Source organism: Melospiza melodia, chromosome 1 (genome assembly GCF_035770615.1).
Source record: "Melospiza melodia melodia isolate bMelMel2 chromosome 1, bMelMel2.pri, whole genome shotgun sequence".
NCBI lineage: Eukaryota > Metazoa > Chordata > Aves > Passeriformes > Passerellidae > Melospiza > Melospiza melodia.
Genome location: NC_086194.1, coordinates 113,075,871 through 113,090,389, shown reverse-complemented (window position 1 = coordinate 113,090,389; position 14,519 = coordinate 113,075,871). Strand labels below are relative to the sequence as shown.

General features: G+C 39.9%; 1 protein-coding gene across 1 annotated transcript in view; it reads right to left on the bottom strand.

Moving 5' to 3' along the window:
- Nucleotides 1–1,999: 1,999 nt before the first annotated feature.
- The window catches only part of ERP44 (endoplasmic reticulum protein 44), a 47,560-nt gene continuing 35,040 nt past the window's right edge, over nucleotides 2,000–14,519 (bottom strand). The window contains exons 7-12 of the mRNA XM_063164698.1: nucleotides 13,424–13,481; nucleotides 11,991–12,107; nucleotides 8,281–8,392; nucleotides 7,666–7,807; nucleotides 4,641–4,743; nucleotides 2,000–2,586 (exon numbers count right to left, since the gene is read on the bottom strand). Of these exons, the coding sequence (XP_063020768.1) occupies nucleotides 2,485–2,586; nucleotides 4,641–4,743; nucleotides 7,666–7,807; nucleotides 8,281–8,392; nucleotides 11,991–12,107; nucleotides 13,424–13,481 (634 nt within the window). The 3' untranslated portion in view covers nucleotides 2,000–2,484. The remainder of the gene's footprint in view (nucleotides 2,587–4,640; nucleotides 4,744–7,665; nucleotides 7,808–8,280; nucleotides 8,393–11,990; nucleotides 12,108–13,423; nucleotides 13,482–14,519) is intronic.

Sequence of the window (14,519 nt, the reverse complement as noted above, 5' to 3'; positions counted from 1 at the left end):
CAGCCTTCGAAATATTTACATTGACTGAAATGAATAGAACTTCCTAAAATGTCAGTAAATCCAGTAACTCATACACACACAGTGGCTCAGAAAGGGACTCAAGTTCAGTGGAACACAGTTTGGAATGGTTTTGTTCCCTAAGGGGATAACACTAATATTTTTGACAACTTCTCCTGGAAAAGCTGTGAGAAGTGTTAAAGGGAGTGGGAAGTTGAGCACCAAATGGTTAAAACCACAGATGCAGATGTTCAGAGTGCAAGGGCTCAATTTGAAACACAACTTGGCTTTTGACAAGCACTTGGCTTTCCCAGGTAAAGGCTCAATGGGCAAGCCCAGCTCAGCTTTAGCTGTGCTACCTCCTACCTGCAAAGAGAAAAGGGACTTGAGCACTGGTGCAGCTGGGTCAGTGGTCATCAAGAACTCAGGAAAATCAGGTCCAACTCCAATGAATGCACCAAAATTACTTGAGCATGAACTGTCATAAAACTGTTACATCTAACCCTCAGACTAGTGCTGGGGATGCCAAAGCTCTGGGAGCAAGTCCTTACCCTCAAAAGGAAACTTGAATTAAGGCAGGGCAGAGGGGGCTCATCTCTTGCACTTCCTAGCTGAGAGCACCAGCCAGTGGACTGCTGGGTGATGGTGATCATCTCTCTTCAGAAAGAGAAGTTTAGATACCTTCTACCAAACAGCAATTATAAATCCCATTCCTCCAAGAATCTCAAGGAAAAATAGGAACCTCAGAGAAGTAAGGTAAGTACTTGCAGGTATCATGTAATAATAGACTAAAATTTCAGGTCCTAGAACTCCAGAAGTTGCATAATACAACCTGCAGATAATAAGTGCCAGCCTTAAAACCATACCCTGCTCACATCTTCTGATTTCAGCTGGAAGGCAGTATGACTCAGCTGCCAAAAATGCTTGATTTGTGATGAGATGGAGAATGGGGCAGGAAAAGACCTGGCTTTCAAGCATTTTATGTGCACTCCAAAATGCAGATTCACAAAACCAACAAAAAAGTATAGCTGTAAATAAAACTTTGCAATATTGTTTCAGCTCCCAACTCTGCAGCTGCATAGTCAGCTGTAGCTTAGTGTAGTACCAGCAACTCTGTCCTCAGAAACGCTCCTTAGAAATCTGCTGTGCCTGGTGCTGCAGGGGCTTGAGTCAGGAGCCTGTCGTGGGATCAACTTTTGCCACAGCTGCTCAGGACCATGTCACTAACTGTGTCATGTCCTCTGTCAATAACTGAGCCAGTGGCATCAAGCTGAGAGGCAAAATGGTCCTGAGCAGTGACTGCACAGGCTGGGGCACTTTCCTAAGTAAACCAGAACCCAGTGTTCCACCTGTGCAGAGAACAAACTTGCTTCCAAGGACACTGAGCCCTGGGGCCCAAGTCACAGATGTACAGTCTGTGCAGTAAGGGCACAAATCCAGTAATCTCCAGCAATGCAGCACAAATCAAGAGATATTCTGCCCTCTCACAGTTACTGTATGTTCACCTCACCCAGCAGCTTGAAGGTTCATTGAGGAAACAGAATGCCACAAGGAAAATGGTAATTCCTTCTTCAGAACAGAATTCAAAGAGTACACAATAAGTGAGGCACAAGCCAGGCAAAGAGTAACAGAAAATTTGCAATGGTTGTTTGAACAGTGTCTGCCAGGGAGGCAGGGACCCAGAAGGAAAAAAAACCCCAAAATACCCAGAGACTAATGGTAACATACATACAGATAAAAATTTAGGACTGACAAACTCAGGTACCAGTCCAGTCCTAGTCCTCTCTGATGCTGAAAGGTTTTTAACATTCCTGTCCTTCTGCCACAATCTGGTGGGCAGCATAACAATCTGAGTTCCAGGAAATCGGAGCAGGTCAGTACAGCCCCTTCATTGAAAATATAGCCATTATCATCAGAACTTTTCCTCTCCTCACTTGGTATTTTAATATTCTGGATTGTTAAATTGCTTAGATATTTACAGCCAGTAAAGCACCACACAAGATTCTGTAAAACTTTAATTTATTCCCCTCCCAAGTATCCAGAATAGAAGACCCTCTTAAGTTGGAGAAAATGTGACAAAGAAATAGATTACCAGGATAGCTGTTCACAGAAGAAGAAAAAGCACATACTACCAAGGTTACACAGAAAACAACCCAAAAGTCCTATTTAATGGGATAGTGCAAGTTAACAGCATGTCTCTGGCAAGGATACCTTCATTTGGATTATAAAAGTTTTACAGAGTTAGATCAAGAGTCTGGATGGGTCTCTGATATTTTACTATAGCATTAAGAATGTATTGTTTGAAAGATGCTGTACAGAATGACCCACCAAACCAAATGTATTTACAAGCCTGGGGAGAAAAAAATTATTTTTCAGTTTATTCAAAATAAAAATACACATAGAATTATGAAAATATAGGTTTACTATTTCCACCACACAGAAGTCAATGCTGCTGTCTGAAAGGCTTGCAAGATTATTTCAAGTTTTTTAAAGTTCATCTTTTTCCCTCAATAAGGTGTACCTATGTTCACTGGGTGCCAGTTTCTGGAATGAGCTCTCTGGTGGGCTGCTTGCTAAATCCTGAATTGGCTGAAAAACAGAACAAACAGTAAAATTGTTTGTTAGACTAATAATGAGTCATCTCCATTAAATGAATTTATAGCATTATGTGAATGCAGAAATGTTGGGGGTTTTTTTGGAAGGTATGTTCAGAGTCCCAAGTAGGTGGAACACAGACACACATTAATTAAGCAATTCCAGTTAAGGATATTCCTTTTGTTGTAACATCTCAAGGGCAGTGGCCATCACATGAATTTCTGTACAAGTCACACAGAAGTATTTCAAATGTACCCCATTGTGTATTTGCTTTAATCCACCACTGGCTTTGGAGGCATTCTAGATTTACCTGCATGTGTTTTATGAGATATACCAGGGCAGAAGTGACTTCACTGCAAAAGTATTTTAGAATTGCTTTTCCATGGAAACTAAAAGAAAACACCCCATACAAAAATACATGCAATTCAAGGGGCATGGGTGACCCACGACAGCAGCCTCCAGTTTAGTGAGTGCCAGTATTTATTTCCATTGCATCCACATCTTCCACAAGATGGCAGGATGCCATGCAGAGATGGCAATGTAAACATCCCAGGTTTTGTGTGCATTTTTCAAGGCAGAAATGAGGCAAGAGCGAGCCTGCAGCTCTGGTTCCTGTGCCTGTGCCCAGATGGGCAGGCAGCAGGATCCAGGGACTCCACAGGCTTCCTCCTTCCCTGGCCAAGCCTCCTCCTCAGGGCAAGTGCCTGGCCTATGCCTCAGTCCCAGCCCTTATTTCTGCCCCTCCTCCTGATGACCTGAATTCTGGTTGCTCAATGAATTTCTGAGAAACACAGGGAACTACAACTCAAATGAATTACTGCTGAGACAATTCAGCCCACGTGTTTTCACAGCCAGTCATGACAACATTCAAAATCAGTCATTCTCTTGGCCAAGGCAAGCCCTCCAGGGCTTTCACACTTCTAAATCTTTTGAGCAGGGAAACAGGAGGCTGCAATCGACTTAGAGCAGTGCCATCCTTACCACATTCTGCAGATGCGCAGGAAAAGGAGACTGTAGCTGTAAATAGTTTCTGTCCCTCAGCCATGGAATGGCCCAAGGCTCCCCAGCACAAGGGCACCAGTGCTCCTCTGGCACCAAAGTGGCTCTGAGCCCTGGACAACACCATGTATACCTTGAACAAAGTGTTTAAAAAAGGTTCTTTCTTTGGAGGGTGCCCAAGGTAGAGAAAATGTTCCCTGACAGTTAAATTTGCACTTTTCAGCAGGACCCCAAGCTTGTGAGCTGAGTGGAGTATCAAGAAGATACAAAGGCTGATAGAGACACCATTAGAAGACTGCAATGAGCATAGGGAATTGGGACTGGTCATGTCCTTTCTTTTCTGACACTGAGGGCCTTCTGACTTTTGTCTGGAGAAGGATCTTGTAGTTGTGTTTCTGAAGAGATCCCAGAAGTGACTTCCAGGCATGTAATTACACAACATGACAAGGTTTGAGTAGAACCATGAGGAAATCAAACTGACAAGTGCAGCCTGTGAGCACTGCTAATGCTGTTTGTCAACCACATTAACAAAAGCAGTAATGCCTATTACTGCTCACCCATCCTTTCTTGATGCTCTAATAATTTCCTTCTGCTTACACTGGTAATATATAAAATATTCAATTGTTGTTTCCCCTTAGAAGCACCCTCTAGTAGTGTGCTGTGTGGAAATAATGCAGCTATGATGGATTATCAGCTTTTGCACTGAAGTCACAGGAGAACCTAAGAGCAGCTCTGTGAAGTCAGAGTCATCCAGCCCAAGATCTCCTGTTTCAGTGGAGAAAATAAATATTCTTATACTCTTCCCTTATTCAAGGCAAATAGGTACCATATTACCCTAATGCCTACCACCCCTGATACTCCCTTGCCTTCACCCAGAGAAGGTTGAGGAGCCAAGCAAAGGTGGTAATGTTATGCTTCTGTTAATAGATTTTCTCTTTCAAAAGACAGAAGTTTAAAGTACAAATATACCAGAAGGTACAGCTCTGACAAAGAGTAATAAAAAGGTCTTTACTAAATGACCAAATGAAATGTATTTGCTGTAACCTTACCTGACCAGGTGCTACATCAGTTGGATCAGGGCCATGATGAAACTCTCTATGCAATTTTCCAGAATGCAAGTCTAGTACAAATTGCTTCAGTTTACCTGGAACTCTGGAACAAAATCAACAGAAACATCCACATGTTTATTACAAATTAAGTCCAAACACAGGAGATTTAAAGTGCACTGCTTAGAGTAGCCAACTCCTGTTTACCTAGCACACTATGCCTACTTTTAGGTGATTAATAGAGGACAGGGAGCCACATGGTTTGCTAAGGTATCCCACCAGCTTCTTTTTCTTTCCACTGTCTCTTGAGAACACAGCAAGTATTTCATCTTTTCAATAACTCCCACAGAGCTGTACCAGCCAATAACTTCATTGTGAACTCCCTTCAGCTCCCCACTAACTGTAATGTAAGAGGGAACAGCAGGTTCCAAATGCACAGTTTACAGATACAAATGACACTTGGGGAGCACTATTGACAAAACATCTTTGAAAGGCTCTCTACTGCCTCAGCAACTGCACACACACCACAGATAAGCACTAAGAGGATATCAATGTAAATCTAATCTGAGATCATCTACTGTCACCCACAGCAAACGTGCTAAACTACAGCATCCAGTTTTATTTGTGAAATGTCAAGTTGACCAAAAATCTCAAAGGGAAGAATTAATCTAGTAAGTATTAAAGATGAGATAAAAAATTCTAGTGTGGGCACTCCGCATGCAATCTAAAGGTAATGTGTGAATGGACACAGGTTTTGCAGGGAGTATTTCATGAAATTAATTACATGTAGGAAAGAGGAAGAAAGTGTGGTCAGACAAACTATCAGCAATATTTAAAATCATCAGAAAATGCTATGGATAAAATGCAGCAAATATTGATTCAGAGGGTATCATTACAGCAATGTCTGTAACCAATCAGTATTACACTGATACTTTAAGAGGCCCCTTCCCATCCCAGATGAGATCATTAATTAGTATCAATGGAGAAAAAGGGGTTCATTCCAGCCTGGTTATAGGGACAGCTGACTTACTGCTCCCTGCTTTTCCTTGGGCTCCTGCCCCTGTTCTAGGGCAGACACATTGCTGGAGGCATTCTCCTCTCCTAATGCAGCAGGGGCACTCGGTGCCTGCAGCCTTGTGTGGCTCAGCCTGTTCTTGCTGAAGCTACAGCACATCTGTTGGACACTCCCTGCTATCGTTTCCACCCTGGAACAGCAGGATGAATAGGGCCAGGTGGCCAACAGATGAGGATAAAATAGTGATGGTCTCATTTGCCTGCCAAGTGCCTATTCTCCAAAAAGACAATGAGCTCCCTAAAGAGAGAAGAAATCTTTTAGTAGCCCAGCTCTCAAAGTGCCACATCCAAACCCTGTTGGCTGCTGGCAACACTGAGGTTACAAGAGACAGCCCGGAGCCAGTTTATCAGAGTCCAGAAGGTTACTGAAGTGGTAGATGAAAATCTCAGAATTAAGATTTTACTTATTATTGAAAAATAAAACCACCATACAAAACCACCCAAGAAACAACAAAAACATCCAAACCACATGTACACAAAAGAGTATCTTCCCAGGAGCTCCAAGCTCTTCCTGTTTCCCAAACTGTGTTTTGCTATTTCTAAGTATCAGCTCAACGTCCTAGAGTAAGGTTGAGTAATTATTTATCATTAGGCAACTGTCAACAATCCTGACATCTCTTTCAGCTTCATTTGTAAGTGACAACTGGTACACATCAAGCAAGTAGCTCTCATTATTTTGACAGTGTTTCACAGAAACTGAACATTTAAGAAACATAACATCAAAGCCTAAACTAAACATCTCTACTACCTCTCAGTGAGATGTTAATTTGTTTTAGAGCTGTTTAAAAAGTGCCAATAAAAAGAGAGGTTTTAAAATGAAAATATCCTATTTTTTTCCTGGGGTGTGCAGTGAATACAATCTTCCAATGAAACAGAAACACAGGGAGAAAAATAGTCACTTATCAAGAATTTCAACATACACAGCTTCAGATATTTGAAAAGCACTAATCAAGATACATCACAGGCAACATTTTGTAGATAAGCCTGTGGAGAACTGCAGAAAGAAGCTAAGTTCAAACTCTCCTCCCAGATGTCAGTATCTCGGGTAGAAGAATGTCTCCTGGAACAGCAGAACCAAACATGATACTACATTGACGTTGCATGCTAAGTCTGAATCCTTGGTTTTGACAAAAATTAAATATCCAGCCTAGACATCTAACCAGGAGTTAGCAGGCAGTGTATGTGCAGCTGCCTCCTTTGAGACAGAAACTGGAGGTTTTTTTAACACCCAACCAGAAGACAAAGACAGAGCACTTGTCTCAGGTGGAAAGCCCCTGAAGAGAACATTTACACATTTTCATTCCTTGACTGACCCATGCCAGACAGAACAGCTGCTCCCAAGGACAGAGCACCATAGTCAGGCTGAGGCAGTGAGGGTTATCCCAGCAGTATTTCACCCAAGCACCCCAGTACTTTGCTGTAACATATTTTATCCAGATAAACATGCCAGTGATTGGCCATTTTCCAAGTTGCACATGGAAAATTTCACAAACCCACACAAATATTTCTTTGCCAGCTTTCCAGGTGTAGACTAATGCAGGAAGGCTAGAACTGCACTGCAGGAAAACCCAAGCCAGCAGGCTGGGAATTATTACATGCTGCTTTTCACAGTAATCCCTGAATAACACAGTACTTCACATTCCATGTAGTATTTTTAATCATTTATAGTTGAGATATCTAAATCATTACTAAGAATGCCATGCCAGGCTTCAAATGCCTAACCATGGTGGAAAAGAATCTTCATATGAGATTCTTTTCTTGCATAAAGTAATACAACTCCATTTAAACAATGACTTCACGTCAGCTCATCCTGCTATAAGTCTCTGACACTAAATCACACAGAGGCAGCCTTAGTGACATTAGATTTACTCATCTTCTTACGACAGTACTGATTAAAGTATGAGCCTTTTCACTTGCTCTTTTCAAATGAAAATGCACCAAGAAAAATACTTACGACAAGTCACTGAAGTCTGGAAAGACATACATGTGCCTGAAGCTATCAATGGCAATGACAGGGCAGTCTGCTGGAGTCTTCTGAATGTGGAGGAGTGGGTGCCTGAATTTGTCACAGTCAGCATGGAGGAAGTTTATTGTACCTTAACATTGTGAGCAGACAAAAACCCATGTTAGGATTTTTATTATGATCATCTTGAAACCCACTTGAAACCACTAAACCCCTTTCCTAAGTATTACAAAGGTGGAGATATTAGATAGATACAACATGCAAAACCTGAAAATAGGTCTGAATAAGCAACACCACCAAAATAATAGATTTTCTTAAAGTGTTTTTTTTTTTCCATATTACAAACTGAAGCTTTGTTTAATGCCCTCTCAAAACACATTAAGTCATTCAGACAAAAATGATTTCTGAAACTTACTTACTAATAAATTGCGCATCTATTTTAATAATTTCCAGAGGAGTTGGTCCTCACTGCCAAAAATGCATCAAGCCCTTCAGTCTCAAGAGCTTGAAAGCTACAATTCTGTTTGGCCTTTGCTTCCACTCCACTGAGTTGTCTGAAAAAAATTATACCAGTAAAGTCAAGAAGTAGTGGGAATTATTACAAACCTTTTTCACCTATTAACTGCCGTGCAACCTCCTGTTGGAATTTCTCTAAACTCTCCAAGTCATCTTTCATGTGGAAAAGTATGAGAAAAGGAAGGCCTTCTTCTGTCAGTTCCTGCACAGAAAACAAAGGACAAACTAATATCTCCCATTTCTTAAAGGCACCAAATTAAGTGATTCCACAATTTTCAAATTCAGTGAGAATTCCACTTTAAAAAACAGGCAAAAGAGCAAGACCAAAGATGTAAACTGCTGACCCTTCCTCTGAGATACCCGAGTGATACAGTTAACCACGTTTCCTCCCTCTTATCATATACATCATACAAAGGATGAGAGAAAGTCATTATCAGCATTTTGGGAAGGGACACACTTTCACTGGAATACTTGTGCAAAAGAAATAACTCAATTCTGAGGAAACACAGCAGCTCCAGAGAAACCACCAGACAAATAAGGCTTGAAACACCAGGGTTGTTAAATGCTACAGAAGGCTGAGGGTGTACTCTAGAACCCAGTTCTAGCTTATTCACATAGTAAATTGGTGGTTTCTTAGCATAACACAAGAAGTGTCTTTGAATAATTCTATTCCCTCCTCACTAAAAAAGAGAAAAGCAGAAGCTAATGACACAGCCAGAGCAGTTATGATCAACTGCTGCTCTCCTGCCAGTAACTGTGTCCTGACTGGTCATCCTTTGCTGGACAGGTAAACTTTAGTTCCTCATATGAATCTGTTCTTGCAGCCTTTTAAAGACCTCTGCCCACAGACAGATAAATACAGGATTGCCTTGAATAATTTATTCAGAATTTTCTTTTAATCAAACAAAACACAAACGCTTGCTCCAAAAGTGATTTTTGTCATCTCAACTCACTACAGCCTGATTGAAGAAATAATAATTTACCATCTAAGAAATGCCTACAGTTGTTTATCTTTCATTTCCACAAATGCATTTGTATAACAAGCAAGTGCTGCTATTGCTTTGATTCTAGCCTACATCAGCACAAAAACTGTGCTTTTTGGGAAAGACAGTAGTGGCTTATTCTGCTGCCTAATAGAAGGGTTTCTTCAGATATTTTCAATTTGCTGTAAGCTGAAGGAAAGACTTCCCCTGTCAGTAGGCAGCCAGTTACACAGGGTTCATGAAATGACTCAACCAAGTCCACCAGGTAAGTTGAAGCATGGTTTTTTAAACAGAAGACTGCAGAGATCCCCATAACTTCAGTGCTCTTGAAATCCAATCCCTAAAACAACAACTAATCATATTTGCTCATTCTCATTTTTACACACACATTCAGCTGGGTCTCAGCCTCCTGTCCTACTACAGGACGGGAAAAAGTCTGTCTTGTACCACTATAATTATGGCTCCATTTCTCTCTCTTCAGCAAGTGCATTTCCAGAGGGAGAACTCCTAAACAGCTTCATATTCTGGCTCTAAGGTCTTCAGTTGCTTGCAAGCAGCTAAAATGACAACCTCAGCAAGTTACATTCACAAGATCAATTCATCTCCAAACAGGCTTTAAGAACAGCTGCATGAACCTTGCTAATTTTAGCCCTTCTATAAGATACCTCCCTTTGTTTCCTGTGCTATTCCAGCTTTCATACCATGTCTCTCTGACCAGGCAGGACAAGTGGAAGCTCCCTCAAAAGGAGAGGGAGCTTCCCTACTGTGTTGTTTGGCACTAAGGAAATCAGAAGACTTTCCATTACATCTCAACTTCCCACATCACTTCTGTGCGCCTTTGAGGAACTTCTTACTGGTTCCAAACCTCACAGCTCAGCACCACTGTTGGATGACACAGGTTCACTGCAGCCATTTAACACAGAACTACACAGCCTGATTCCAGGTTAAACAGGGATTTCTTCTGAATTATATCCTGATCCCAACAGCCTTTGCCAGTCAAGCACAGGAACTCAAATGGGCAGTCCTTGAGCAGAAAATCCTGCTTCAGAGCTCAATTACTGGGTGTTTAAAGTGCATTCTAGGGCCATCAATACAGTTTAACAGTCACAGCAGTTCATATTTTTATCTTGTGTGCAGTATGCACAATATGAGCCCATTTAAATAACTGTACAATCTCAGCATGCAGAAATATCTCAATTTTGGCATGTTTAAATTTGTTTGGGTACCAGTAACACGGAAATTTTTTAACAAACTTTGCCGTGCAAAATGTCACATTGCAATTGTAACTATCTGCCTAAGCAAACCAGAATCAAGGGTTAAGGGAACAACCAGAGAAACCACAACAGAATGTGGTACAAGCTAACAGTGATGAACCTTGGCTTCCAAGGCTCAGAATCCTGTTTCACCATGGAAAAAGTACACTGAGTATCTACCACACACTTCTAAAGATGTTAACATGTGACATCTTTTACATTTTGAGTTGCAAATGAAGAATTAAGATCTGTTAACTATCAGAGCTTTCCAATAAAAGCTGGCAGGATTGACTAGAAAACAGTCAATAATCATGGCCTAAGTAAAACCACCCTGTCCCTCCCTCTGCCATGAAACCTGAAGTGCTGCATGTGCCTAGAACAGCAGATTCAGGATAAAAAGAATTAAGTGTGCAAACTGTGAATGAATCACGACTGATTCTCTGGTTTCTCATCCAGTATGGACAGTGTACCATTATTTGTGATAAACCTTGGCAGATTTTCTAACAGATTCTGTACTTATGTACAAATACTCCTTTTGAGATGCTACAACCTTGATAATTTTCCAAGGACTTTTTTTCACGTTATTTATTTTACAAAGAACAAAGTAAAATATGGAATAGGATATGAACAAAAGAAGCTACAAAAGAAAACAAAAAAATCTTGAAAGAAATAATAATGATGAGAAGAAAATATGTTTAAAAACAAACTCCCAAATTCTACCTGACAAATTGCAGCCAAAAGAAGAAAAGCATGGGAAACAACACATGAAACTAAAAAGATTAAGTTACCAGTGCTTTTACACAGATTGAAAATAAAAGCCCCACATGGTTTTCATTACCATTCCCAGAAGATTCCATGGTCAGCCACCATTTAGTGTGCTTATTTATCTGATAATGCTTTGGAAGTGGTTAATACAGTAATATTTTTCTACCACTCACATTAACATCAATGGGAGGGAGCTGGGGATGTTTAGCCCGGAGAAAAGGAGGTTCAGGGGAGAGACCCTGTTGCTCTCTACACCTGCCGGAAAGGAGGCTGTGGCCAGGTGGGGGCTGGCCTCTTCTCCCACGTAACAAGTGACAGGAGAAGAGGAGATGATCTCAGGTTGCACCAGGATAGGCTTAGATTGGATGTTGGGAAAAACTTCTCCATGGGAAGGGTTGTGAAGCACTGGAACAGCCTGCTCAGGGAAGTGGCAGAATCACCATTCCTGGAAGTGCTCAAAACCACGTGGATGTGGCAACTGGGGACAAGGTTTAGTGCTGAGGACAGTGGTGCTGGGTTAACTGCTGGACTCAATGATCTTAGAGGTCTTTCCCAGCCTTAATAGTTCTGAAATTATAGCTGCTTACTTTGGTAGTGTATAAATCTACTACAGATCTGCCTCCAGTGAATTTCAAGAGTAATCAAAAAGATCCTAAAGAATGAAAAGACATTATCTGACAGCCATTTTCTGTCTAAACCAAAATACACAAAGCTTTTTGATGTGGAATAGGGACCTTGAAAGAGACATTTTGGTTTCAAGAAAGAAACCCCAAAAATAGAATAGCAGAAAAAGTCTTACCTCTCCATTTTCAAATGTGATTTCTCGAACTAGTGGTACACATTTATCTTGTGTCCATGCATAAATCAAATCAAAATTGGTTAGTGAGCCTAAATACACCATATCTGGAGCATTTTCCTGTTGAAAATAAAAACAAAGTAGGATGAGAAACAGTAAAAATGACATTGCTGCCTACAAAGATTAGCTACTCCACATAAAATTACAATATTCATACAAATATTTAAAACAAATCTTACACCAATATTCAACGTTGTGCATGCAAGATTTCTATTAAATGTGTGATAAAAGTACAAATGGAAAATAAATATTAAATATAATTTATGCAGTCTATTCCATTTTATAAGACAATTTATAAATAATGGGAGATACTCTGTTTCCAGATTAGGGATGCTTCAAGTAAGGGCTACTTAGATTTCTGCTAGGCTGAGAAAAACTATCTCCAGACCTAAACTAAATGCAGATAGTGAGCTGCTTCAGTGAATGCTGATAGTTACAGAGACTCATCAAAACCCCCTCCTAATGTCCTACAGGACTTGAAACTGCTATTTTACATTTGCTTTGCCAAAGAGATATGAATAAATAATAATTTTCCTTTATTTGCTAGTAGCTTTAACTTGTAATTCAGTGCTAGCATCCTTTAATTAAATTACAATTTTGGTTAACATGAAGTGAAGCATGACTTCGCAAGCTGCAGCCATGATTAAGCACACCTTAATTCAGAAATGCCATATAAATTAGGTAACTCCATAAATTCTGTTGTTGGAAAAAAATAAAAATGCTTTGAAACTCCCTTCCCCCTCATGTCTATTTGCATCTATTTCCTTTTTTGTAAGCAGCTCTTTTCATACAGTAAATTTGAGAAAGGAGCAAAGTTTTAGATAGTATGGCTCTATAAAGCAATTCTTGCAGGTTTTCTTCTGTACTGAATTTTCCTTCCAGTAAAACTATGTTTATGAGAGTTTGTTAACCCACAGTTAATTTTATTAATTTTTTTTTTAATTAACAGAAGAGCTCTTAACCCTTGCGGACTAAGGCATACAAGACAATTAAGTATAGACAGTCATAAAAATACACAGTAACTGTCACTTGCTTTGAAAAACATGAAGTGTACCAGCTTCAGAGATTTTAAAGTTCTACAGAACACACATGATGTGTTGACTGAATAAAAAAAAAAGAAAGATTACATTTTTTGACATGGATATTTCAAACTATAGGTTTAGGTTTTGTGCTTTAACTGTTAACATGTGAGACTGATCTTTTTCACTAACTCAGAAACACTAATTTCTATTATCCTATTCTTCACACTATTCAGTGATGGAATAAAACTAAGATCTGAGATGCAGTAACATACTGAATGATCTGAATACAGTCTCCATTTGTTTGTATTCACATATAATCACAGCAATAAAAATAAAATACATAGTTACACTTACCCCTGGTGGCTTGTAGATTACATTGTCTCCGCTAATTCTCTCTGCTTTTGAAATAGCCCTACAACAAACCAACCAGTAAGCATGTCTTGGTATAGACAAATAAAATAACTGAGATACCAAATTCATGTTTTAATTTTATATCCTTTCCTTACTTCTTTTTTTAACCCCTTCACAATTTGAGAATTAAAATCCTGAATTTTTAAAGTAAACTGTAAAGTGACTCCATAGAAACTTGGCCTGCCTGGATAAGAGGGCATTAAGGGATTCAGCAAGATGCATCCCTAAGATCAGAAGTCTGGACTAAAGGCAACAAAGTGACAAGTGATAAATGCCAGGACAATTTTGGGTAAAGACTATCAAAGAATTAAAGAAAAAATCCTGAGGAAGCAAAGAGGAAGGTGGATTCTTGTTTGCATTTACTCTTCCTATTCCACAGTTTACACTAAGAATTTCCATCTCCTCTACCCTGACAGAGAAGGGCTTTGAGGTGCTCTGTAGGAAAAAGCAATGAGAAAATGGAGGGCAAGTGAGCCCCCAGTGTCCATTTTACCCTCAGAACACACCTAGAGAGAAGACACAGCATGCAGTTCCTGGCCACTGATGATACAGCAAGTGTACCTCTAAGATATACAATTCCTCCTTGCTATTCAGCTTACTACCTCACCTTGCTAAGTTCCTCTCTTGTCTTTAGAATATTTTACCCCAAATCACAGCAAAGCGCCCTGAAAGCTGCTGGTTTGTGCACCAAAATTATCATCTCTTATTCAAGTAAGTTGGAACAGCTGTGCATCCAATGAAGAAGATAGAAAAGTAAGAGAAGTCAAATAAATTATCTGAATTTACTTCACTGCAAGATGAGCTACATCTTCCAGGGGGGTCTGAACAATTTAGAGTGCCAAGAAAACTACAGAAATCATAAGGCTGAACTCAAAGTACCTATGTTTTATTGATTTCTTTTGATCTAATTATCTTATCACATACAAAAGGTGCCTAGCATCAGTTATGTTACACCACCAGTATTTGCATCAGTTTAGAGATGTGTATTTTAAAATGCATTTTTGTATTCCTAGCATGACTCTCCCCATAATGTGAAATG